The sequence below is a fragment of the Drosophila mojavensis genome, unplaced genomic scaffold (assembly GCF_018153725.1).
Source record: "Drosophila mojavensis isolate 15081-1352.22 unplaced genomic scaffold, ASM1815372v1 contig_136, whole genome shotgun sequence".
NCBI lineage: Eukaryota > Metazoa > Arthropoda > Insecta > Diptera > Drosophilidae > Drosophila > Drosophila mojavensis.
In genome coordinates, this window is record NW_025318667.1 from 31857501 (window position 1) to 31883456 (window position 25956).

At 38.1% G+C, this 25956-nt stretch overlaps 3 protein-coding genes and 3 long non-coding RNA genes across 9 annotated transcripts in view; 2 read left to right on the forward strand and 4 right to left on the reverse strand.

Annotated features, from left to right (window-relative positions):
• Nucleotides 1–14808, forward strand: part of LOC6586334 — a 72230-nt gene extending 57422 nt beyond the window's left edge. Inside the window, exons 4-6 of one of the 3 annotated variants that reach the window (XM_015160529.3) lie at nt 13910–14024; nt 14088–14228; nt 14292–14808. In XM_015160529.3, coding sequence (XP_015016015.1) covers nt 13910–14024; nt 14088–14228; nt 14292–14726 — 691 coding nt within the window. In that variant the 3' untranslated portion in view covers nt 14727–14808. Of the gene's footprint in view, nt 1–13909; nt 14229–14291 lie in introns of all 3 variants that reach the window. The other 2 variants (XM_015160528.3, XM_032733199.2) reach the window with 2 other exon arrangements.
• LOC6586333 (protein phosphatase 1H) lies at nt 3934–7712 on the reverse strand. The gene is made up of 3 exons (XM_002011913.4): nt 6847–7712; nt 4497–6025; nt 3934–4440 (listed from the first exon to the last, which is right to left on the reverse strand). Exons 1-3 carry the CDS (start codon nt 7110–7112, stop codon nt 4328–4330), a joined length of 1908 nt encoding a protein of 635 aa, XP_002011949.1. The 5' UTR covers nt 7113–7712; the 3' UTR covers nt 3934–4327.
• A 1121-nt stretch (nt 14809–15929) lies between the features above and the next one.
• Nucleotides 15930–16627, reverse strand: LOC116804640. The gene is made up of 2 exons (XR_004364644.2): nt 16240–16627; nt 15930–16183 (listed from the first exon to the last, which is right to left on the reverse strand). It is a non-coding gene; the product is annotated as an uncharacterized LOC116804640 (long non-coding RNA).
• A 355-nt stretch (nt 16628–16982) lies between these two features.
• Nucleotides 16983–18132, forward strand: LOC116804650. 2 transcript variants are annotated; one of them, XR_006357318.1, is made up of 4 exons: nt 16983–17174; nt 17242–17384; nt 17459–17978; nt 18042–18132. It is a non-coding gene; the product is annotated as an uncharacterized LOC116804650 (long non-coding RNA). The 2 variants fall into 2 exon arrangements; XR_004364655.2 differs by having other exon boundaries at nt 17262–17384.
• Nucleotides 17209–18974, reverse strand: LOC6586335 (clusterin-associated protein 1). The gene is made up of 3 exons (XM_002011915.4): nt 18886–18974; nt 17465–18793; nt 17209–17380 (listed from the first exon to the last, which is right to left on the reverse strand). The coding sequence occupies exons 1-3, from the start codon at nt 18905–18907 to the stop codon at nt 17271–17273; spliced, it is 1461 nt and encodes a 486-aa protein (XP_002011951.4). The 5' UTR covers nt 18908–18974; the 3' UTR covers nt 17209–17270.
• Nucleotides 18975–24863: 5889 nt separating this feature from the next.
• On the reverse strand, nt 24864–25526 carry LOC122757323. Its single transcript, XR_006357316.1, has 2 exons — nt 25150–25526; nt 24864–25093 (listed from the first exon to the last, which is right to left on the reverse strand). It is a non-coding gene; the product is annotated as an uncharacterized LOC122757323 (long non-coding RNA).
• Between the last annotated feature and the right edge of the window lie 430 nt (nt 25527–25956).

Sequence of the window (25956 nt, forward strand, 5' to 3'; positions counted from 1 at the left end):
TAGATATAAAATTTGCAAGCTCTAGCTCTAAAGGTGTAGGAGATATAATTAAATAACTAGCTTTCGATAAGGTTTTTGATCGATAATAAAATATCGGGAGTAGTTATCGATATAAAAAGAAAAACTTGATATGCGGGTGATATACACGGACCTAGGAAACAAAATTTCAAGTCTCTAGCTCGATTTCTTCTGAAATCGACGCGTTCATACATACAGACGGACGGACGGACAGGGCCAAATCGACTTAGCTCGTCGCCCTGATCAAGAATATATATACTTTGTGGGGTCTGCCACGCCTCCTTCTGCCTGTTACATACTTTTAACAAAACCATTATACCCTGATTTCCCATTTTCAATGGATTCAGGGTATAACAAGCAAGAAGGCTCCAGTCGAGACTGCTCGACTGGGAGATACCCTGAACCTTCCAAGCTGATATTCTACTCATTCTGCATTTCTTCCACGCACGTATATCACGTGCTCTGCTGACTGCGAAGTTAGCAGCGACTGCGCTTGGGCTGCGCTGCAGTGTGGGCAATATTATAAGAATTTAGTTGTTGAATAATTCCTTTTGTAGACATACAATCTTAATGAAACTTTTAAAACGTAATCATATGTTTAGTATGTGTGTACATTCCAAAGCACAAGTCTCTAGTACTTGAAATGCGAAGGGGGCTTTGTATCTAAAATCTGTAAATTACAAAATCTTTGTATCCATTAACTTTATATACAACACAAATTTGAAGTCTACATGTCTAAAAATGTTCAAATTAGGCTGAAAAAACAAAGCCGATTTTTCGATTATTCTCGATAAAAAAGTTATCGGATGAGTTATCGAAAAAATATGATAAACTTGTACTGCCTACGGTATACACGAGTATGCATGCCAAATTTCAGCTCTTTAGCTCTTATATCTTCTGAGATTCTTTTGCTCTACGGACGGACGGTCAGAAGGACAGGGCTATATCGACTCAGCTCGTCGTCCTGATCGCGTCGATTTCAAAAGATATAAGAGCTAGAGACTTCAAATTTGTTTTAAAATGTCCGTATATACAGCGCGGATATCGAGCTTATCACCAAAAATCGATAACTCATCCCGATATTTTTTATCAATAATGAACCTTATCGAAAATCAGTTATAGAATTATATCTCTTACATCTTTGGTTTTTGTTGAAATTTACCCCCAACCTCTATATCCACCCCCTCACCAACACCTTTGTAAAAGGCGTATTTCAAATACTAGAGACTTGTGCTTTGGCAAGTGCACGCATATTATGGTTATAATTACGATCTGAAAGATTCATGAAGATCGTATGTCCACAAAAAGTTATTAAACAATTAACTTCCCATAGTAAGCCCACCCTGCAGTCCATGCGTGTTTATGCGTGGGTGCTTGTGTGTGTACGTGTTTGTGTACGTGTTTGTGTATGTTTGTGTGTATGTGTGTGTGTGTATGTGTGTGTATGCGTGTGTGTGTGTAAGCAGAAAGACGCGATAAATTATAGAAATAGCTATTGCTCGAAGGGTTCAGGGGATCTCGTAGTCGAGCACACTCGACTAGAGCTTTCTTACTTGTTTTCTATTTTGTATACCCTGAACCCATTGAAAATGGGAAATCGGGGTATAATGGTTTTGTTAAAAGTATGTAACAGGCAGAAGAAGACGTGGCAGACCCCACAAAGTATATATATTGATCAGCTCGGCGAGCTGAGTCGATTTGGCCCTGTCCGTCACTCCTTATGTATGAACGCGTCGATCTCAGAAGATATAAGAGCTAGAGACTCCTAGGTCCGTGTATATCATGCGAATATCGAGGTTTTCTCTAAATATCGATAGCTACTCCCGATATTTAATTATCGATTAAAACCCTTATCGGAAGTTAGTTTTTTACTTATATCTCCTACACCTTTAGAGCTGGACCCATTGAAAATGGGAAATCGGGGTATAATGGTTTTGTTAAAAGTATGTAACAGGCAGAAGAAGACGTGGCAGACCCCACAAAGTATATATATTGATCAGCTCGGCGAGCTGAGTCGATTTGGCCCTGTCCGTCACTCCTTATGTATGAACGCGTCGATCTCAGAAGATATAAGAGCTAGAGACTCCTAGGTCCGTGTATATCATGCGAATATCGAGGTTTTCTCTAAATATCGATAGCTACTCCCGATATTTAATTATCGATTAAAACCCTTATCGGAAGTTAGTTTTTTACTTATATCTCCTACACCTTTAGAGCTAGAGTTTCCAAATTTTAAATTTAGACTTATATGTATTTTATACAATTTCGGATTTTTGTAAAAGGCGTACAAAAAAATTTGGAGACTCTAGCTTTAAAGATGTGGGAGATATAAATTGATTACTGGTTTTCGATAATGTTTTTCACGGCGCAAGTTATCGATATTTAAAGCAAAACTCGATATGCGCGTGCTATAGACGGAGCTAGGAAAAAAGTCTCTAGCTCTTATATCTTCTGAGATCGACGCGTTCAAACATACGGACAGACGGACAGGGCCAAATCAACTCAGCTCGTCGCCCTGATCAAGAATATATATACTTTGTGGGGTCTGCCACGCCTCCTTCTCCCTGTTACATATATTTCAACAAAACCATTATACCCTGATTTTCCATTTTCAATGGGTTTTGGTTCGAAGCGCACTGATCTTGGGGTGAGATTTTTTCACTGCTCGAGCCTCAAGCGACGGAGTCGAGCAAATACGAAGTGTTGACACGAAGATATATGCATTCAAAAACTCGAGTGCCTCGACGCCGAAATGCTTTGGTTAACTGTTGTATTGCTCTTTACGTCTTATTTATTCTCATTCTTTTTACTAAAGGCAGGGAGATATGAGATATTGAGTGCATGCTATCTCCCACTCTATCAACACATTGTATACCTATCACTCACTCACTCAGTCTCAATTCAAGTGCACTCTATTTTGCTAGGCTATGAGTGCGGCCATGCAGCTCTCTAGTACATATGCCTGTGTGAGTGCTGTGCTGTTTCTTGTGTAGGCAGAAAAGAAGCTATTATTGAAATATACATAATTAGAAGTTGCTCGCAGGGTTCAAGGGATCTCATCCTACAGCATTGACTAGAGATTTCTAAGAAATCGTTTCTTACTTGTTTTTTTATACCCTGAACCCATTGAAAATGGGGAAATCATATGTCCCATAGTAAGCCAATGCGTCTGTGTGTGTGCATATGCGAATAATTATTGAAATATCAGTTGCTCGAAGGGTTCAGGAGATCTCGTAGTTGAGCAGTCTCGACTCTTCTTACTTGTTTTTTTTTTATACCCTGAATCCATTGAAAATAGAAAATCGGGGTATAATGGTTTTGTGAAAAAGTAACGGGCTGAAGGAATCATCGCAGACCCCATAAACTATACATATATAGTATATGTATATATTGTTGATTAGCACGACGAGCTGAATCGATATAGCCCTATCCGTCGGTCCGTCCGTATGAGTGCGTCGATCTCAGAAGTTATAAGAGCTAGAGAGCTGAAATTTGGAATGCATACTCGTGTGTACCATACGCAATACAAGTTTATTATAATCCAAATTTTTTATTTTGGTATTTCAGACTTGTTTGAACACTTATAGGCCTAGAGACTTCAGATTTACTGTGTATATACAGTTGATCGATACGAAGATTTTGTAATTTACATTTTGGGTACCCCTGGGTGCGACCCAATTTGTAAAAAACGTATTTCAAGTACTAGAGACTTTGCTTCGGAATGTACACACATTCTAGCCATATGATCACACTCAGAAAGTTTCATTAAGATTGTATGTCTACAGATCAAATTATTCAACTAATAAATTCTCATAATATTGCCCACACTGCAGCGCAGCCCAAGCACTGTCGCTGCTAACTGCAGTTAGCAGAGCACGTGCTTATTGTACGTGTGGATGCATGTGTATGTGTGCATAAAAGAAGTGCAGAATGATTGGAATATCACCTTGGAGGGTTCAAGGTATCTCCTAGTGCAGCAGTCGACTAGAGCCTTCTTACTTGTTTTTAATTGGTCTTTGCGTCTCTTTATTATATTTTCAAAGAATACGTTTGTGTTTATACATAAATTGAGATATACGAATGACGATAAAAAAAAAAAGCAAAAACAAATCTATTCATACACTAAAATTATTGTACAATGCACGTTCTTGAACCTAACTGAAATTCCCCTCTGAAAACATATATATATATATATATATATATATATATATATATATATATATATATATATATATATATATATATATATTGTATATATACTTTATATTTATATATATTATAATAATATATAGATTATCGCATTCTCTCTCTACTGCTTATTGCCTTTCCCTTTGCGATTGTTGCGTTGTTTATTTGCTGATGTGGTTGTTGTTACAGTTGACGTTGCTTCTGCTGACAGCTCTGTATTCTCCTCCAATGTTGCTGTGATTGGAAAACAGGTTAAGTTAAAGTAGTGAGATATTGGTCAAGTTATATACCTTTTGCACGGGCTTCCAGCTGTACTTGCTGAAGTGTTTCGGTAACTGTTTTGAGGCGCGCCTGAAGTGGTGTGTTATCGTTTGGTTTCTCAACAAGAGTTTCCTCTGATTCAGACAGAACATGCTGATCTTCCTTCTGCCGTTCCTCTTCTTGGTTCGGCACTGCAATCACCTGTTCCGCCTTTGCGATTACTTGCTGCGGTCGTTCTTCCACAACATGCGCCTCTTCAGCAGCAATGTCATTAAAATCATTTACTGCTTCCTGGGCCATATTGTCTTCGGCTGCCTTGCGCCGTCGCCTCTCAAGTTCACGCGTATCGTTGTGCGTCCAGTCAATATGCTCTTTGTAATACTGATAAACTGGAATCACAATAACTGAAATATCATCGACAGTAGCCGCAGCTTTGCTGTCCGCTAGGCGCCAATGACCAGAATCGTTGATTTTTCCACGGGCGCGTGCTACCAGTTCCTGGGCGGCCATTGTATAACGATGCTTCTCCTTGGGGTAACGTGACAACATTTGGAAGACGATGCGTGAGACGGCATCATTTTCAGACACATCCCAGAGTCCATCGGTAGCCATTACGAGTATACCATAATCACCATCCTCGTTGTGTTCATCGGGTATGCTAACAACCTGACTGAGATCACGCTGTCGCACATCGGGATGTGGCGTTAGGAATGGCTTTATTTGTACGCCTGTATTAATGGCTAATAAATCATGATCACCAAAGCCACGAGTTACGCCAAGCGTGCCCAGCAATCGGCTGCGTTTACCTTCGCCGTTAACCACAGGTATGCGCAGATCATTGCGCGTCAACGTCTTGTATGACCAACCCTTCATGGTGCCCTGGCGACATAGTATACGTTTTCCCATGTCTGTAATATGTGGCCGCTTCGCATATTCCATGGCCACATAATGTTGGCCCATTAGCTGGGGCTTCAAGCGTGCCACGTTCATTAAACGTTCACGTTCTGTTTCCGGCGTATGATCGGCAGAATAGGCCGTCGGGTAACTGTTATCGACGTCCATCGGGTTCGTCTGAGTTTTATTGGGGTCTGCTGTTGACTGCATTACGCTAGCTGCGACTCCAGCTCCCGCTCGTCTCTGACAGAGCACAGCACGACTATCACCAGCATTAGCCACATACATTTTGCCATCAATAAAGAGTGTGACGCAGGCCGTGCAGCCACCTGCATCTCTGTAGTAGTTCCTGTCTTGTGCTATTAGCCAATCCATATGGAAAAAGGCGCTCTCTAGTGCGCCGATAATAAGTTCATCCCTGCTGACCCGCCGCTGAAAGTAGGTCGGATGCGGAAATGTCGGATTTTGATGAGATTTGCTGTTGTCGTTCACCTCATCGCGTGGCAGCAACAGCTCGCTGCAGTCCACCAGCATCTCGTGTAGTATATCATGAAATTGATAAGAGGCGGCTAATGCGGCCCCATAGCCAGCATGGCCATCGAAGATTCCAAAATACGTATAGGGCAGATCGGGATACTTTTTTTCCGGATCCGTCAGCACTTGTCTGTGAAGGTATGATAATTTAGTTAGTCTACTTCTTAATAATCATCAATATATATTGTAGCATGTCGTGCGATATTTTTAAACCCTGAACCCATTGAAAACGGGAAATCAGGATATAATGGTTTTGTTGAAATACATTTCAACAAAACCATTAGGAGGAGTGGCAGACCCCACAAGGTATATATATTCTTGATCAGGGTGACGAGCTGAGTCGTTTTAGCCCTGTTCGCCTGTCTGTCTGTCTGTCCGTCCGTCTGTCCGTATGTATGAACGCGTCGATCTCAGAAGATACATATAAGAGCTAGAGACAATTTTTTTAAATATGTCTGCATATATTGCGCGGATATCGAGCTTATCACCAAAAATCGATAACTCATCCAGCTATTTCGTATCGATAAAAAGCCTTATCGAAAATCAATTATAAAATTATATCTCCTACATCTTCAGAGCTAAAGTCTCCAAATGTTAAATGTAGATTCGATTTTTGTGTTCGTGCGTGTGTGTGTGTTTCTTATGTAAGCAGAAATACGCGAAAGATGATTGAAATAGCTGTTGCTTGAAGGGGATCTTGCAGTCGAGTAGTCTCGACTAGAGCTTTCTTGTTTATAGCCTGAGTCCATTGACAATGGGATATCATTTTTAACTATTTGAGTATATGCAATATTTATGGTCTTTCGTACAAGAAAACATGGTTGGTTTTGTATTTTAATTTTCTATAATAGTTTAACTATTTAGCAATATTCATATATGTACATATTTTTTGCATTTATTGTTTCCACCTTAATATTTGGCTGGCTAATGGACAAGATTAATGGGACTTACCGACAAAAGGCAGCTTGATCTTCATTCCACTTGGATTTGCCAGAGTTTATGCACTCGGCATAACCTGTGCCCCAGGGCAATAAGTTTAGGTCGCGCGGCACAATAATCGGTCGAACATTATGATTAGCAGAGGCACGTAATTCGTCGGCAGTGAGCAGCTGTAAGAATGGAGGCCGTCCATAGGGAAACTTATCTGGCAACAGATCGGCAGAGCTCAGATCTGGCTCTATGGCCGATATAAAGCGGTTTTTAAAGTTATTTAACATTGCTGGGGGAGTGAACAGTTGCCACAAAAGCCGTTTGTTAACGTTCTGGGGTTTGGTCTTAATCGCAGCTGCACTTAGCTGGTGTTGCTTCTCGCTCACTCCCACTGACGTGGCGAGCTTGCTGTTGTTTTTATGCTTTGATTGCAGTTCGCCAATTACGCTGTCCTTATTTCGCTGTTATTTTTAAATGACGGTTGGCAATATATGGTAAATAAAATTAAAATGGGAATGAACCCAGCGGAAATGGCTTTTAGACTAGGCTTATCTTTATTTTGTGTACTTGGAATCGATTGCGACTACTTTAATATCGATTGCTACTTGACGACTATCGGCTAGAGTATTCTTCTTACTTTTGTTGAATTCAAAATACTTATTTTATTAAATATTTTACATTTAATGCGATGATTTGAAAACTATCGTATTATTTATTTCGTTATTTCGAACCTCTCATTAATTCAAAGTTATCACTCAGTAATTCGAACTAAAAATCATTGCTAAGACGCGGTAATTCGTACTCATATGGTTAAACACTCGACAATTCGAAATATTTTAAGAGTCCCTTGAATTTCGAAATAACGAGAGTCGACTGTATTATTAATTATGATTTGCTCTTAGCCAAACAAAAAAAACAACAGTTTACCCACTTATCTATTTATGTATCTGTACTTTTGTAAAAATCAATAATTTGTTTGAGAACCTATGTGCACCGCATTGACGCACTGAATTAGCTTGTAAATAAGTAATCAAATCAAGCGTTGAGCACTGACCCCGAAAGTTTCAGCTTCTACTAAATCTGATTTAATACGTTCTTTGACGAAACAACAGGACAGCGCTATGCAATAAGAGATGTACAATGCGTTTACACATGATGTATATCGAACTATACGATAGTTGGGTATTTTGTGATAGCGCATAGATGGCTGCAACTTCTACTGCCAACTACCACTAACCAGAGAACACATAGACCGAACAAGTAGTGTACAGCGTTTTGCACACTTTTTTCGGGAGTTATCTCCCAGACACTTCGTATTTGCTCGGCTCTTCACTTTTTGGGTTCGAGCTACAAAAAAATACGAAAGCACAATCATTTCGCTTTATGCGCTCGACCGAGATGGTCAAATATTGAACAAAAGATCCCTCTGCGCTGAATGTTTCCCTTGCTCTCTCTCTCTCACGATGCTCTCTGCTCTCTCAAATATGTATATGCATGTATGCATGTGAGCACAAGCAGCGCTCACAAACAGTGTTGCCGAATCAGCTATTTTGTAGCTAGATCAGGCTACTTTTTAAGGCCGATTGCTACAAAAATTTTCAAACAGCTATTAGCTACAAATCTGGCTATTTTCAAATATTAAATTTAGCTAAAATGCAAGCGAACTTATAACAAAATTCGCTTCGATACTTTTTAAATGTAAATGATTTAAATGTACTGAGCTTTGTGTAGAATTAATACTACAACTGAAGAATAGGTAAGCTTTCTAATATGCTATGCAAAATTCATTTCTTATCAGTTTTTATACCCTGACCCATTGACGCCATCATTTTGTAAAAAACGCATTTCAAGTACTAGAGACTTGTGCTTTGGAATGTACACACATTTTAGCCATATGATCACGTTTTGAAAGTTTCATTAAGATTGTATGTCCACAAAACATATGGATTACGCCGATATGGCAAATGTTGCTATGAGTATAGCGTTCCACCCAACTACCTTAAAAAGGCAAATTATAAAAGCGACAATGGTGAAAATGACGAGCTGGTGGTCATATTGAGATATTATCAGAATTAAATTAATAAAGTCGACTTTTTATGAAAAAACAGCACTGTTTTCTTTTTTGCTACTTTTTCAGCTATTTTAGAAGAAAGTTGGCTACTTCTAGCTACTTTCAGACTTCGGTTTTGCTACTCTTGCTGAAAAAGTTTCGGCAACACTGCTCACAAATTGAAATTTCTTCGCAGCGAGAGCCCATGCCTTCCCTTCTGTGTGAAGAGTATACCGAATTTTTCAAACCGTTTGCCATGCGTTTTCGTTATTATTTGTGGGAAGGGTATGAAAGCGTTGGTGCGCATAATTAAAATGTTTTCGCGACGAGCATGCACACACACACTTACAGTATGCTGCATGTACTATGAACTATGCCTGTGTGCGAAGCTCTTGCCGCTCGAGCGCTCGTAGCAATTTTACAGTCCAGCATTTGCATTTGGTCGATCTTGTGAAGTCCTCACATATATACGCATGGGATGCGCTGCTCACAATTATGGGATATATCTTGTAGAGCCATTTGTATGCCTGTGTGCCTTTACATGTGCGTGTGTGTATATCTTTGTTTGTATGTTTGGGAGATGAACATAGGCGTGTGCCTCCCTCAACTTAGAATGGTGTGAACGATTTTGGGTTTTAATTGAAGAGGCGCGCTTATGTTTAAGTACCTGATTTCATTCAATGATCGTGGGTTTGCCTATCAGAATGAATGTTTTTATACCCTGAACCCATTTTCAATGGGAAATCAGGGTATAATGGTTTTGTTGAAATGTATGTAACAGGCAGAAGGAGGCGTGGCAGACCCCATAAAGTATATATATTCTTGATCAGGGTGACGAGCTGAGTCGATATAGCTATGTCCGTCTGTCCGTATGTTTGAACGCGTCGATTTCCGAAGATATAAGAGCTAGAGACTTCAATTTTTTTTTTAAATGTCCGTAATTACAGCGCGCATATCAAGTTTATCATTAAAAATCGATAACTCATCCCGATCTTTTTTATCGATAAAAAACCTTATCGAAAACCAGTTATAAAATTATATCTTCTACACCTTTATTGCTAGAGTCTCCAAATTTTTAATGTATGCTTATATGCAATTTATACAATTTCGGTTTTTGTTAAAATTTACCCCCCACCCCTATATTCACGCCCTCACCATCACTTTTGTAAAAGGCGTATTTCAAATACTAGAGACTTGTGCTTTGGCAAATACATGCATATTCATGTTATAATCATAATCTAAAAGTTTTATGAAGATCGTATATCTACAAAAAAATTTATTAAACAATTAAATTCTCATAGTAAGCGCACACTGCAGCCCATGTGTGCTTATGCGTGGGTGATTGTGTGTGTATGTATGCCTGTGTGTGCGTACGTGCGTGTGTGTGTGTGTGTGTGCGTGTTTCTTGTGTAAGCTGAAAGTCGCGAAAAAGTATTGAAATATCTATTGCTCCAAGGGTTCAGGGGATCTCGTAGTCGAGCAGTCTCGACTAGAGCTTTCTTACTTGTTTAACTTGTATTTACACTCATTAACACTATACACACAAAAGGAATAGGCATAGACAAAAAAACCAAACGAAAGAAGACACGCATTCCATGCAAAAAACGGTAAAGTCCAAAACGAAATTCGGCGATTTCGTCGCGACGCAACGAAAGACGAAAATCGTTTGTTGGTTAGCGGGGAAGGGGCATACAGAAACGAAGTTGACAAGAGCTCGATTCTGTCGTATGAGTAGCACTTTTTATTTTGTACATTACAAATGCGCTGAAAAAAATGTTCATAGGTAATGCATTACTTTTTTTTTCGTATGTAATGCATTATTTCAACAGACCTCATTCATGTCGTCGCCACTGGGATTGAGCACAGAGGGATCTTTTGTTCAACAGTCGACCATCTCGGCCGAGCGCATGAAGCGAATGATTTTGTGTTCCCATATTTTCGTAGCCCGACCCTAAAAGTGAGGAGCCGAGCAAATACGAAGTGGTCTGGGAACTAATGCTCGCAAAAAAGTGCGAAAAACGCTTTACACTGCTTGTCCGGTCTATGTGTTCTGTGGTTAGTGCTGATACCGATGTTGAACGATGCATCGATGTTTTGCAAAACATTATCTGCGAATGCACTTAACCCCATTTGAAAGCAACCTTATGTCTTTTTGGGAAGGTATGAAAAGTATCTGTCCTAATTTATTCGAAATTGCAATCAAATTTTTTCCGTTGAAATCATTGTCTGTTCCCTCTAAAATAATATGTAATTCTGTTTAGTTTTAGTGAAATGTATAAAACTGCTATGACTATTTATATATGCTATGTTAAAAATTTTAAAGTTAGGCCTTAAGCAAAATACTGCTATGAAAGCTCATTTTTATTTTTATGTTTGTTAAATAATGTTGAATATTTTTTATTTTTTATTTTTTTTAATAATAATAACGCCATGAGGGCACCAGTAAAAAAGTAAAAGACAATAAATAATAAAAATACATCGATGCATCGAAATTTCAATCCGATGTATTAATCCAACATCGATGCTTGATTTTGAAAATATTGATGGACATCGACATCGATGTTTTCATTCATACTTACATCACTAATTGGGGCTGCAAATCTATCGATGGCTGTTACCGATCTATCGATTGATATTGAATATCCCGATAGATCGATGGCTTTTTTGCACCATCGATATATTTATTTCTTTGTGACATTTGATTGTAGGATTGTAGTATGGATAAATTCCTAAAACCGTCAAGTAAGTAATAATAAAAAGCAATGCATGGTAGTCGCCTGAACTTTATTAATAATTATGAAATATTAAAGATAAGAGAGATACGACCGGTGATCCGACCATGGCTGATCATCCTTTGACAAGTGCCAAAACAAAATGTTTGCCAAGTGTCGCCTTTGCGGTAAAGAATACAGAACAAGTGGCAATACGTCGAATTTGCTAGAGCATCTCAATTTAAATAAAATAAATTTGTAAAATGCCATGACACATATGAAATGTCATCATCAAAATAAATTAATATCGACAGAGCGGTTGCTCGAATGGTAGCTCGAGATGTACAACTGTACAGTATCGTGGAAGACGAAGGCTTCAAATATTTAATAAATTTATTGGATCCACGGTATGTATTTCTAAGCCGCACAATGCTACAAAATGTGCATATTTAAAATATGTATGATGAGCTGAAAACTAAAGTGAAGAATCAGCTTAAGCAAGTAAATTATAGCTCTGTCTCAACTGATAGCTGGACTTCCCCAAGTGGCATCAATTATTTGACTGTGACGTGCCATTATGTGTTGCAATTCAAGTTAAAAATAGCTGTGCTCGCTACGTAGAAAAATCATTTCTCATCGGAGATCGGCATTGAAGCCTAAAAATGTAAATATTCTTCTATATTTCAACAAAAACATGAGCTTGCTTGAAGATGAAAAATCAAATTAGCCATAAGAATTTGAAAAGGGAGCAAAAACAAGTAAGAAGACTCTAGTCGAGACTGCTCAACTAGGAGATACCTGATATTCTAATCATTCTGCACTTCTTTTATGCACACATACATACACATGCATCCACACGCACGCATAAGTCTGCGCTCTGCTAACTGCGCAGTAAGCAGCGACTGCGCTTGGGCTGCGCTACAGTGTGAGCAATATTTTGAGAATTTATTTGTTGAATAATTTCTTTTGTGGACATACAATCTTAATAAAACTTTCAGAGCGTAATCATATGGTGAATATGTATGTACATTCCAATGCACAAGTCTCTAGTATTGTTAATCTTTGTATTGATTAACTTTATATACAACGCAAATTTGAAGTTTCCAGGTCTAACAGTGTTCAAATAAGGCTAAAAAAACAAAATCAATTTTCGATTATTCTCGATAAAAAGTTATCGGATGATTTATCGAAATAATAAAGCTCTCTAGCTCTTATAACTTCTGAGATCGACGCACTCATACGGACGGACGGACGGACGGACTGACGGACAGGGCTATATCGACTCAGCTCGTCGTGCTGATCAAGAATATATATACTTTGTGGGGTCTGCCACGTCTCCTTCTGCCCGTTACATACATTTAACAAAACCATTATACCCTGATTTCCCATTTTCAATGGGTTCTGGGTATAAAAATTAAATGAAATAAAGTCAAATAAAACAAGTAAGAAAGCTCTAGTCGAGACTGCTCGGCTACGAGATCCCCTGAACCTTTCGAGCAATAGCAATTTCAATAATTTTTCGCGGCTTTCAGCTTACACAAGAAACACACACACACACGCACGCACGCACACACAGGCATACATACACACACACACAGACATTCACAGGCATACATACACACACACACACTTACACAAACATTTATACACACATACACAAACATTTATACACACATACAGACACAAGCATGGGCGCCGTGTGCGCTTACTATGAGAACTTAATTGTTTAATAACTTTTTTTGTGGACATCCGATCTCCAAATTTTTTATCAAAATTTTTTTTGTCAAAATTTACCCCCCACCTCTAATTCACCCCCTCACCCTCACATTTGTAAAAGGCGTATTTCAAATACTAGGGACTTCTGCTTTGGCAAATACATGCATATCTATGTTATATTCATAATCTGAATCCATAGTAAGCAGCCAATGCGTATTTATGCGTGCGTAGTATGTCTGTGTGTGTGCGTGTATGTGTGCATATGCAAATAATTATTGAAATATCAGTTGCTCGAAGGGTTCTGGGATCTCGTAGTCAAGCAGTTTCGACTAGAGCTTTCTTACTTGTTATACCTTGAACCCATTTTCAATGCTGTCAAAAAATTGTTTGGCAAAAATAAGCGACAGCTTAAAATACGCTATTAATGAGTGTAAAGGGGGGCGCTAACCTGATGACGCGTAGTGTATGTATATGTGTTCTCTGGTCAGTGGTAATACTTTGCCATCATTATGTAAATAAACGACATTTATAATTAGTAGTACCTAAATTTTTTAAAGTTGGAAAATAAAACTGAAATATTAATATATTACAATTTATTTACTTGCAGATCACAACCTAATGAGCTACGCGATGTCATAAAGTCAAGCGAATCGTCAATAGCATTGGATCAACAAAAGGCGGACCAGTACATTAAAGCAACGTCTTTAAATGTCAATGAAAAGGTTAGCCTACAGGTAATAGAAAAATTCTTCAGCTGTGAATGGTTCTCTTATCATTCTGTTCAGGTAAACAACAAGAAACTGGCAGCCTTGTGGATGTATGCCACACACATCGGCACGTTCCCACTTCCACAGAAATCAGGGCGTAAGCTTACGCCCGCTTCACGTTCCATTATGCTCATACCAGCTACAGTTACCGGCAATGTGGTAAATGTTATATATAAATAAATATAAATATTTTTGAGAAATAAAAACTTGAACTATTTGCAGATACAACCACGCATGCCTCCCAGCCTTGGGGCTAGCATGCTGCAGCCGGCTCACCCACCACACTATAGAGGCATGACACTACCCCACCTGAGACCGCCTGTACTCTATGCCCATCCGGTTAGTTTAACGGACACCTATCGCGCCAATAAGAGCACCAAGCTGACAGAGTTCAATGAGCAACGACGACGTGGTCGTGCTGTTGACAACTCCGAGACAGATGTGTTGAGTGGTGCTCAGAACTTTCAATATACTGGCATGGATCGCGCGATAGCTGACAGTTTCCTGGAACGCCAGGAGCAATCGCAATTCAACAGCCACATTGACTACTCCTCATCCTCGTCCTCAATGCACAGCGATGTCTACAGACAGAAGGCAGCTGCCCGCTCCCATACTTCAAGCAAAGCCAAAATTGTATGCCGCGATGTGATGATTTAGGTCCACCTGTGGACCGAGTGGTCCCAAATTATTTTCAGTAACTTTTATAAATAGCTTCTTCGAGGAACCGCCAAGAAACCAATTCTTTGTTTATATATATGTATATTCTTGATCAGGCCGACGAGCTGAGTCGATTTAGCTCTGTCCGACTGTCTGTCCGTCCGTCCGTATGTAAGAACACGTCGATCTCAGAATATATAAGCAGGGTGACCGCGCCGGACCAAACGAGAAATACCAATTTGGTCTAAAAAATATACTATAACATACTATTTCATATTTTACAAAATACCACTATAATACAATAACAAATAAATCGTCTGGAAATTCAAATTATAATATGTAAAAATAATAACTGACTTATTATATATAGAAACAAGTAAGAAAGCTCTAGTCGAAACTGCTCGACTACGAGACCCCCTGAACCCTTGGAGTATTAGCTATTTCAATAATTTTTCGCGTCTTTCAGCTTACACAAGAAACACGCACACACACACACACACAGGCATACATACATACACACACCCACACACACATACACATAAACATTTACACACGCATGGGCGGCAGTGTGCGCTTACTACGAGAATTTAATTGTTTAATAACTTTTTTTGTGGACATCTTCATGAAACTTACAGATAATGATTATAACATGGATATGCATGTATTTGTCAAAGCACAAGTCTCTAGTATTTGAAATACGCCTTTTGCAAATGTGATGGTGAGGGGGTGAATGTAGGGGTGGAAAGTAAATTTTAACAAAAACCGAAATTGTATAAATTGCATATAAGCATACATTAAAATTTTGGAGACTCTAGCAATAAAGGTGTAGAAGATATAATTTTATAACTGGGTTTCGATACGGTTTTTATCGATAAAAAAAGATCGGGATGAGTTATCGATTTTGAATAATAAACTCGATATCCGCGCTGTAATTACGAACATTTTACAAAAAATTTGAAGTCTCTAGCTCTTATATCTTCGGAAATCGACGCGTTCAAACATACGGACAGACGGACAGGGCCAAATCAACTCAGCTCGTCACCCTGATCAAGAATATATATACTTTGTGGGGTCTGCCACGCCTCCTTCTGCCTGTTACATACATTTCAACAAAACCATTATACCCTGATTTCCCATTTTCAATGGGTTCAGGGTATAATAATATTTCAGTCCAACATAAAACTAGAACAATATGCATTCGTATTCAATTCCATATTCCAATATATATTTAAAGTCTGAAAATTAATTAAATGCTTAAAATTCATTGTACGTAAGCGAAGGCAGCTTTGGTGCGTTTGCAGCAAAATCCTTGCGCAATGGCACTTGATCACATAGCTAATGTGGTCCATTGCTCTCATTGATATGTTGTGTTCAGCAATCGTTGCAGCAAACATAATTTCTGCCTTTTTGATAGAGGTAGTTAGAGTGTTGTCCGACTCTTTAAAAAACGATTGAATCTGAAAAAAGAATAGTTATTATTTACATATAATTTAAAAGCATATAAAGAACTCACCTTTGATTTTCCACAGAAGTATTTCATATTATCTTTATGCTTTTGTGTAGCCGCGTGCTGCTTAAGTGACGCCAGCCTACTCAAAATGTCAGTCTGGCACGCATCCATATTATTTGCGCTCCTGCCCAGCCATTTTTAATTTTCCGGCATAGTCTCCCACTCAGCTCTATATTTTTGCTTATTGCTCATGTTTTCTATTTATTTGTTTTAAAATTAAGCAAGTCTTAAGCATTAAGCATTCGATTCATTAAGACTTAAAGTATGACCAAACCAAAAATACCATATAATACCATAAAATCTAAGAAAAATGCTACCATTAAAATACTTTTGAGCAAAATCAGAGCTGATAAAATACCAAAAAGTATTTAAAATACCATATTCGGTCACGCTGTATATAAGAGCTAGAGACTTGTGTTATTTGTCACGCGCATATCGAGTTTTTCCTCAAAACTTGATGACTACTCCCGATATTTTGTTATCGATTAAACCCCTATCAAAAATAAGTTGTTTAATGATATCTCCTACACCTTTAAAGCTAGAATCTCCAAATTTTAAATGTAGATTTATATGCATTTTATAGAATTTCGATTTTTATTATAACTCATCGATGGACCCTTATGTCCATCCCCTCACCCACACTGCAGCCCATGCTTGTGTGTCTGTGAGCGTGTGGGTGTTTCTTGTGAAATATCAGTTGCTCGAAGGGCTCAGGGAATCTCGTAGTCGAGCAGTCTCGACTTAAGCTTTTTCACTTGTTTTTATATGTATGTATGTATGTACATATATTTACAAATGCTGGTATGTGTGCGTATGTGTGTTGCATAGATTGAAGAGAAAATGTATTTGGCGTGTCTGCATAATAAACGAATATAGTCGTATAACACATTAATTGTGTATTAATTATAGTTTGATGGAACATCAATGGCCTATTAATGGTGGATAAATAAAAGATTAAGGGAATATCGCTAGTTTACAAATATTACATTAATAACTCATTTATAGTATATAAATCTATTCATCAGCTCGTTTGGCTAAAAATCCTCGTCGCTATTGTGCTCCGGCTTGATCGCCGTTTTCGGGCGCAGTGGCAGCTCGCCCGTTAGTTTTGATATGCTAATATCATCGATAGAGTTAAGATCAACTAGGTGAAGATTTGGAAATAGGAAATAGAGAGTAAGGAGGAATATGTATCAGTTGACGTTAATAATATACGTTTCAGACTTACAATCATCATCACCCTTGCCAGGGCCCATACCCACGTTGAAATCACTATCGGAACTGCTAAAGCTACTGTCGTTATCTCCAAAGCGAATGAGCATGTTGCTACTTGGTCCATCTCGTCCAATGCGTGTGGGGCGTGCGCCGCTTGAGGTAGCTGCAGATACCGTGGCTGCCGCTCTTCGAATACATCCAGTGGTAGGACGTTTGCGAGAGGTGGCCGTCCCAGGTCTCTTATTGGGTGCCGCCGTTGACGAGCCGACAACCGACCCGGGATGGACACCTCTGTCTGCTGTGGTGCTCTGTAGCATTAAATCTTCGTCGCGTATGTCGGGTATTTCTGAGTCCAGACCGAAGGCCGCCTCTCGTGACAGTCCGTTGCCCATATGAACACCATCTTCGTCTTCATCGTCATCGTCCTTGATAAGGCTCTCTGGTATAAATGACATCGAGCTCTCTGTCGGCTTCTGAAGTATTGGCGATGAAATGGGTGAACCACGTCGCTTGATGCGTGCTTTCAGGTAATTACGCAGCGCATCACGCAAATGAAATCGTAGAAAGTAACGCTGAAATAATTGCTGCAGCTCCCTCTCGCATTCCTCAAACTCTGACATGTGAGCGGGCCGAATTTTTTGGAGTGCCTCTAGTCTCTGCTTGGTTCTCTCCAGCTCTGCTCGCTTGCGCAGAAGCTTCGAGTTGAGGGCATTAAGTTCGACACGTGCATTCTCTAGTTGGGCACGACTGGACTGCAGTTTCAAGTGGCTGGCCTGGATAGCGTTCTTCAAAGTGCGCTCCACGCTGACTAGTTCCATTGCGCGTTGTACCTGCGCTACACGCCCTGACTTGTTGATCAGCTCCTTAGATAGCAGATCGAAAAGACCAGCGCCGCGTTGTGTTAAATCCGAGGATAGGTCGCGAGCTCGACGCAACTCATCCATTTTGTCGCCAATGTCTGCTTGCTTGAGACTGCAATCTTGCTCACTTTCCTCATCTCTATTCTCGACATCTTCTTCTATGCGTGTAGGCGCAATGAGCAAACTTGTTATCTTCTGTAACTCAGTGCAACTAACAGCCGCGGCGGCATAAAGTTTACGCGGATTAAGCTTTATGGCTGCCTTTGTCACAAAGAATTCAGTGGCGACGCGTATGAGCAGCACACGCTGTTCCTCCGTTTCCACATTACCGGCCAGAATAACGCCCGGCTCCAGCAGCCCAGAGACCCACTGTATTACCTCGGCCACAATATAAAAGTTAGCTAGGCTACCATGATGAGTGGCGAGTGCTTGAAGCGGAAGCACCCGTGAAAAGCCCAACAGTTTGAGTTGCTCACTCAAATCTGATGGATGAGAGCATCAACAAGAAGGATGATAGGATAGCAAAAATTGAAAAAGTTTAAGCCGCAGCCACAGCTACTGGTCAAGCACTCACCACGCACATCCTTGAACGACATCCTGATTGCTTTATCCAATTTCAACTGAATACGCGATTAATCCAGCAAAATAATATACATATGTACACGTTTTACCTTATTTGTTGTGGCTCTTCTGTTGGCTTCATTAACGTCAGCAACTTGACCGCACCATTGCTTGGCAACCAGAACCACTTCTTGGTAACCGTATATGTATGTATAATGTATAATGTATAATGTATAATGTATAATGTATAATGTATAATGTATAATGTATAATGTATAATGTATAATGTATAATGTATAATGTATAATGTATAATGTATAATGTATAATGTATAATGTATAATGTATAATGTATAATGTATAATGTATAATGTATAATGTATAATGTATAATGTATAATGTATAATTTATAATGTATAATGTATAATGTATAATGTATAATGTATAATGTATAATGTATAATGTATAATGTATAATGTATAATGTATAATGTATAATGTATAATGTATAATGTATAATGTATAATGTATAATGTATAATGTATAATGTATAATGTATAATGTATAATGTATAATGTATAATGTATAATGTATAATGTATAATGTATAATGTATAATGTATAATGTATAATGTATAATGTATAATGTATAATGTATAATGTATAATGTATAATGTATAATGTATAATGTATAATGTATAATGTATAATGTATAATGTATAATGTATAATGTATAATGTATAATGTATAATGTATAATGTATAATGTATAATGTATAATGTATAATGTATAATTTATAATTTATAATTTATAATTTATAATTTATAATGTATAATGTATAATGTATAATGTATAATGTAAGTTAAGACTTTCGACAATCTAAGGAGGCTGGAGAGTCCAGTCAGACATTCAAGGGGAGACCCTAACCAGTTGAACAGATTTAGTTCAGTTTATATTCGGACTAGAGAGAGTTTAGACCTATTGTTCCAAATTGTATAAAATATATTATTTCATTGAACACAAAGTTGTTATATATTCACAAGAACCCAACACAGCGTCCCCAATCACTAGTACTCTAGTGTGGGAGCGCTTAACTGGCGCCCGAGCAGGTACCCGCATTCTTCACGGAAGTAAAGGGAAATGGTGACGTGTCAATAATTCTATAAAAATAACTTATTAAAAAAGCAAGTACAAATAAATGGTTCCAATCCGATTGGGCAATTGTTGGCAAAATTACGAAGTACTTCTGCGATTTGTAACGTAATGGGGTGAAAGTCCTTGCCATAACATAATAATACAATAAATAATAACATAATTTCTAGCAAGTGTTGGTGCACTAGATAATTCTATAACATAAAAGAAATCGTGGCTAAATGGTGGTATTGACAATACCTAGGTTCAAATCCGTGCCGAGACGAGTCTTAAAACGAAAATACAAGAATTTTGCAGGCATAATGGTGGTACGAGATTAATTCTCGTATCGAGGTTCAAATCCTTGCCGTAAGACAAATGTCATAAAAAATAAACGTCACAATTTCCACCTGTGTTGAATGATGGGTTTCCGTATAAATTAAAAGAAACCTAGTGGTCAAAGTTAAGTTTAAAGCACTAACTATATAACAAAATTAAAAAGCGGTTATCTGGAAATCTCTAATCAACAAGCAAAGCAGAAATATGAAAAAATTACAAGTAAGAAAGCTCTTGTCGAGACAGCTCGACTACGAGATCCCCTGAACCCTTGGAGCAATAGATATTTCAATAATTTTTCGCGTCTTTCAGCTTACACAAGAAACACGCAACGCACACACAGGCATACATACACACACACGCATACAGACACAAACGCATACACACACTCACATACACACACACATACACAAACACATACACACACAAGCACCCACGCATAAACACGCATGGGCTGCAGTGTGCGCTTACTATGAGAACTTAATTGTTTAATAACTTTATGGACGTACGATCTTCATGAAACTTTCAGATTATGATTATAACATGAATATGCATGTAATTGCCAAAGCACAAGTCTCTAGTATTTGAAATACGCTTTTTACAAAAGTGATGGTGAGGGGGTGAATTTAGAGGTGGGGGTACATTTTAACAAAAACCGAAATTGTATAAATTGCATATACGCATACATTAAATTTTGAGACTCTAGCAATAAAGGTGTAGAAGATATAATTTTATAACTGGTTTTCGATAAGGTTTTTTACCGATAAAAAAAGAACGGGATGAGTTATCGATTTTTAATGATAAACTTGATATGCGCGCTGTAATTACGGACATTAAAAAAAAAAAAAAATTGAAGTCTCTAGCTCTTATATCTTCTGAAATCGACGCGTTCATACATACGGACAGACGAAAAGACAGACGGACAAATCAACTCAGCTCGTCGCCCTGATCAAGAATATATATACTTTGTGGGGTCTGCCACGCCTCCTTCTGCCTGTTACATACATTTCAACAAAACCATTATACCCTGATTTCCCATTGAAAATGGGTTCAGGGTATAAAAACATGAATTGCAGAGACCTTCTATTCGATCGTGGAATAACCCTTACCCTAGTAGGTCTTAGAACCAAAGAGGAATACTTTGGGCTTCCCTTTCGGAAGAGAATAAGTCTGGCAACAATATATAAAAGAAAAAAGTAAAATAAATAAATAAATGAAACGAAAGCAAGAGAGAGACCAGATGATTGTGGAACCACCCTCACCTAAGTAGGTCTTACACCAAAAAGGATCCTGAGGGCTTCCCAAGCCATATAAAATAATAAAAACTGTTTGCCGGTTCGGTAACAAAAGATAATACAACTAGTAATTCAGTAATTCTATAACAGACAACGCAATACCACACGTGGTAACACACACACGTAATTCAATACAATTAGTAATTCAATGAAATAATATAAAAGAAATAATATTCACGTCAACTATTTAAACAAGTAAGAAAGCTCTAGTCGAGACTGCTCGACTACGAGATCCCCTGAACCCTTGGAGCAATAGATATTTCAATACTTTTTCGCGACTTTCAGCTTACACAAGAAACACGCACACACACACACACACACGCACGTACGCACACACAGGCATACATACACACACACGCATACAGACACACATACACACACACACGCATACATACACAAACGCATACACACACACATATACACACATACATACACACACAAGCAACCACGCATAAACACGCATGGGCGGCAGTGAGCGCTTACTATGAGAACTTAATTGCTTAATAACTTTTTTGTGGACGTACGATCTTCATGAAACTTTCAGATTATGATTATGACATGGATATGCATGTAATTGCCAAAGCACAAGTCTCTAGTATTTGAAATAAGCTTTTTACAAAAGTGAGGGTGAGGGGGTGAATTTAAGGGTGGGGGGTAAATTTTAACAAAAACCGAAATTGTATAAATTGCATATAGGCATACCTAAAAAATTTTGAGACTAGCAATAAAGGTGTAGAAGATATAATTTTATAACTGGTTTTCGATAAGGTTTTTTATCGATAAAAAAGATCGGGATGAGTTATCGATTTTTAATGATAAACTTGATATGCGCGCTGTAATTACGAACATTTAAAAAAAAATTTGAAGTCTCTAGCTCTTATATCTTCTGAAATCGACGCGTTCATACATACGGACAGACGGACAGACGGACGGACGGACAGACGGACAGGGCCAAATCAACTCAGCTCGTCGCCCTGATCAAGAATATATATACTTTGTGGGGTCTGCCACGCCTCCTTCTGCCTGTTACATACATTTCAACAAAACCATTATACCCTGATTTCCCATTGAAAATGGGTTCAGGGTATAAAAAGGTGTTACGACCATGTGAGAGCATTACTAATATATTTATCTCCACAGGAAGCAATTCTACGAGACGATTATTAATATTTTCTTATCTCCACTGGAAACGGTAAATAGCAGCAGTTTGGAAACAATGAAAAGCTGATTTAATGTAGAAAATTAGATCGATAACATAGTAGGCATCGAATTGAATAGTAAGTAAGTTTTCCGACACTGAAATAATTTAGTTCACTTTTGCACCGAGCTTAAGCCGTAACTAAAACGAAAAATTTTGAAAAATTTTGAAAAATTTACAAATTATAAAAAGTATACAAAAAAAAAAAAAAAAAAATTTTTAATGAAATCCTACAAAAAGTTTAAAAATTAAAAAATATATAGTATGTAAGGTGGCCTTTTTTTTGCCCACCTTACATGTTTGTAGGTAATAAGTAAAGATATTGAATGAAATAGATTTTTGTTATGGTGAATAGGATTTGAATAGGATTGGAGGCATAGTTTGATTTTGTAGCGATTTAGGAAAATGAAATGGAATTTTGTTGTTTTGGATTTGGATTTTTGTAGTTATTAAGGTTATATTTTGAAATCATTGTTTATATTTCAGTTGTAGGACGTAAGTTGATATTAGTTGATTATTATTAGGCAGTAAGTAGAATAAGCGTTAGTTCGTAAGGTAGCACCACTAACCAGAGAACACATAGACTAGACAACTAGTGGAAAGCTTTTTGCATGCTTTTTTTGAGGCTTTAACATCCCAGACACCTTTGGACTCGCTCGGCTCCTTACTTTTAGGTTCGAGCTACGAAAAAATACGAACGCACAATCATTTCGCTTCATGCGCTCGACCGAGATGGTCAAATTTTGAACAAAAGATCCCTCTATGCTCAGTGTTTCCCTTGCTCTGTCTCTCTCTCGATGCTCTCTGCTCTCTCGAATGTGTATATGTGTATGCATGTGAGCACAAGCAGCAGCTCACGAAAATTTAAATTTCGTCGCAGCAAGAACCCATGCCTTCCCTTCTGTGTGAAGAGTATACCGAACTTTTCAAGCCGTTTGCCAAGCTCCTACAAAATATTTGCGTTTTCGTTATTATTTGTGGGAAGGGTATGAAAGCGTTGGTGCTCATAATGAAAATGCTTTCGCGACGAGCGTGCACGCACACACTCTCCCTTGCTACATGTACTATGAGCATTTGTATGCCTGTGTGCGAGGCTCTTGCTGCCTGTAGCAATTTTAAAGCCCAGCATTTGCATTAGGTCGATCTTGTGAACGGCTCACACTTACATACATATGTATGTTCGATTGTGTGTACGCAGAGGCCGCGATGCTCACAAATGATGGGGTAATCATTGTAGACGCATCTGAGTGCCTTTATATGTATGTGCGTATGTTAGTGTATGTTTATGTGTGTATGCATGCGACATGAGCATTGACGTGTGCCTACGACAACCTAGAATTGTGTGAACGATTTTGGGTTTTATTTGAACAGGAGCGCTTACATTTAAGTAGCTGACTAACTAAAGTAACAAGTGCACTTCCCATTACTTTTATAGGTATTTTTAAATTGCATGAGTTTTACGACATCTAACAGATGCACCCTTTAAAATGGGTCTATTTGGCCCGTATATGTATGTATGTATGTACATACATATGCTAAATTTCACCTGTATTTTGTGCAGGTGCAAGGGATCGAAGGGATCGCATTCCAATTTGCCCACTGGGATTAACCAGGTACTACATTTAACAAAAAATCATTCTGATAGGCAGACCCACGATCATTGAAATAAAGTCATCTACTTAAATGTAAGCGCGCCTCTTCAAATAAAACCCAAAATCGTTCACACAATTCTAAGTTGTTACGAACATTTAAAAAAAAAATTTGAAGTCTCTAGCTCTTATATCTTCGGAAATCGACGCGTTCAAACATACCGACAGACGGACGGACGGACAGACAGACAGACGGACAGGGCCAAATCAACTCAGCTCGTCGCCCTGATCAAGAATATATATACTTTGTGGGGTCTGCCACGCCTCCTTCTGCCTGTTACATACATTTCAACAAAACCATTATACCCTGATTTCCCATTTTCAATGGGTTCAGGGTATAATAATATTTCAGTCCAACATAAAACTAGAACAATATGCATTCGTATTCAATTCCATATTCCAATATATATTTAAAGTCTGAAAATTAATTAAATGCTTAAAATTCATTGTACGTAAGCGAAGCTGCTTTGCGCAATGGCACTTGATCACATAGCTAATATGGTCCATTGCTCTCATTGATATGTTGTGTTCAGCAATCGTTGCAGCAAACATAATTTCTGCCTTTTTGATAGAGGTAGTTAGAGTGTTGTCCGACTCTTTAAAAAACGATTGAATCTGAAAAAAGAATAGTTATTATTTACATATAATTTAAAAGCATATAAAGAACTCACCTTTAATTTTCCACAGAAGTATTTCATATTATCTTTATGCTTTTGTGTAGCCGCGTGCTGCTTAAGTGACGCCAGCCTACTCAAAATGTCAGTGTGGCACGCATCCATATTATTTGCGCTCCTGCCCAGCCATTTTTAATTTTCCGGCATAGTCTCCCACTCAGCTCTATATTTTTGCTTATTGCTCATGTTTTCTATTTATTTGTTTTAAAATTAAGCAAGTCTTAAGCATTAAGCATTCGATTCATTAAGACTTAAAGTATGACCAAACCAAAAATACCATATAATACCATAAAATCTAAGAAAAATGCTACCATTAAAATACTTTTGAGCAAAATCAGAACTGATAAAATACCAAAAAGTATTTAAAATACCATATTCGGTCACGCTGTATATAAGAGCTAGAGACTTGTATTATTTATCACGCGCATATCGAGTTTTTCCTCAAAACTCGATGACTACTCCCGATATTTTGTTATCGATTAAACCCCTATCAAAAATAAGTTGTTTAATGATATCTCCTACACCTTTAAAGCTAGAATCTCCAAATTTTAAATGTAGATTTATATGCATTTTATAGAATTTCGATTTTTATTATAACTCATGGATGGACCCTTATGTCCATCCCCTCACCCACACTGCAGCCCATGCTTGTGTGTCTGTGAGCGTGTGGGTGTTTCTTGTGAAATATCAGTTGCTCGAAGGGCTCAGGGAATCTCGTAGTCGAGCAGTCTCGACTTAAGCTTTTTCACTTGTTTTTATATGTATGTATGTATGTACATATATTTACAAATGCTGGTATGTGTG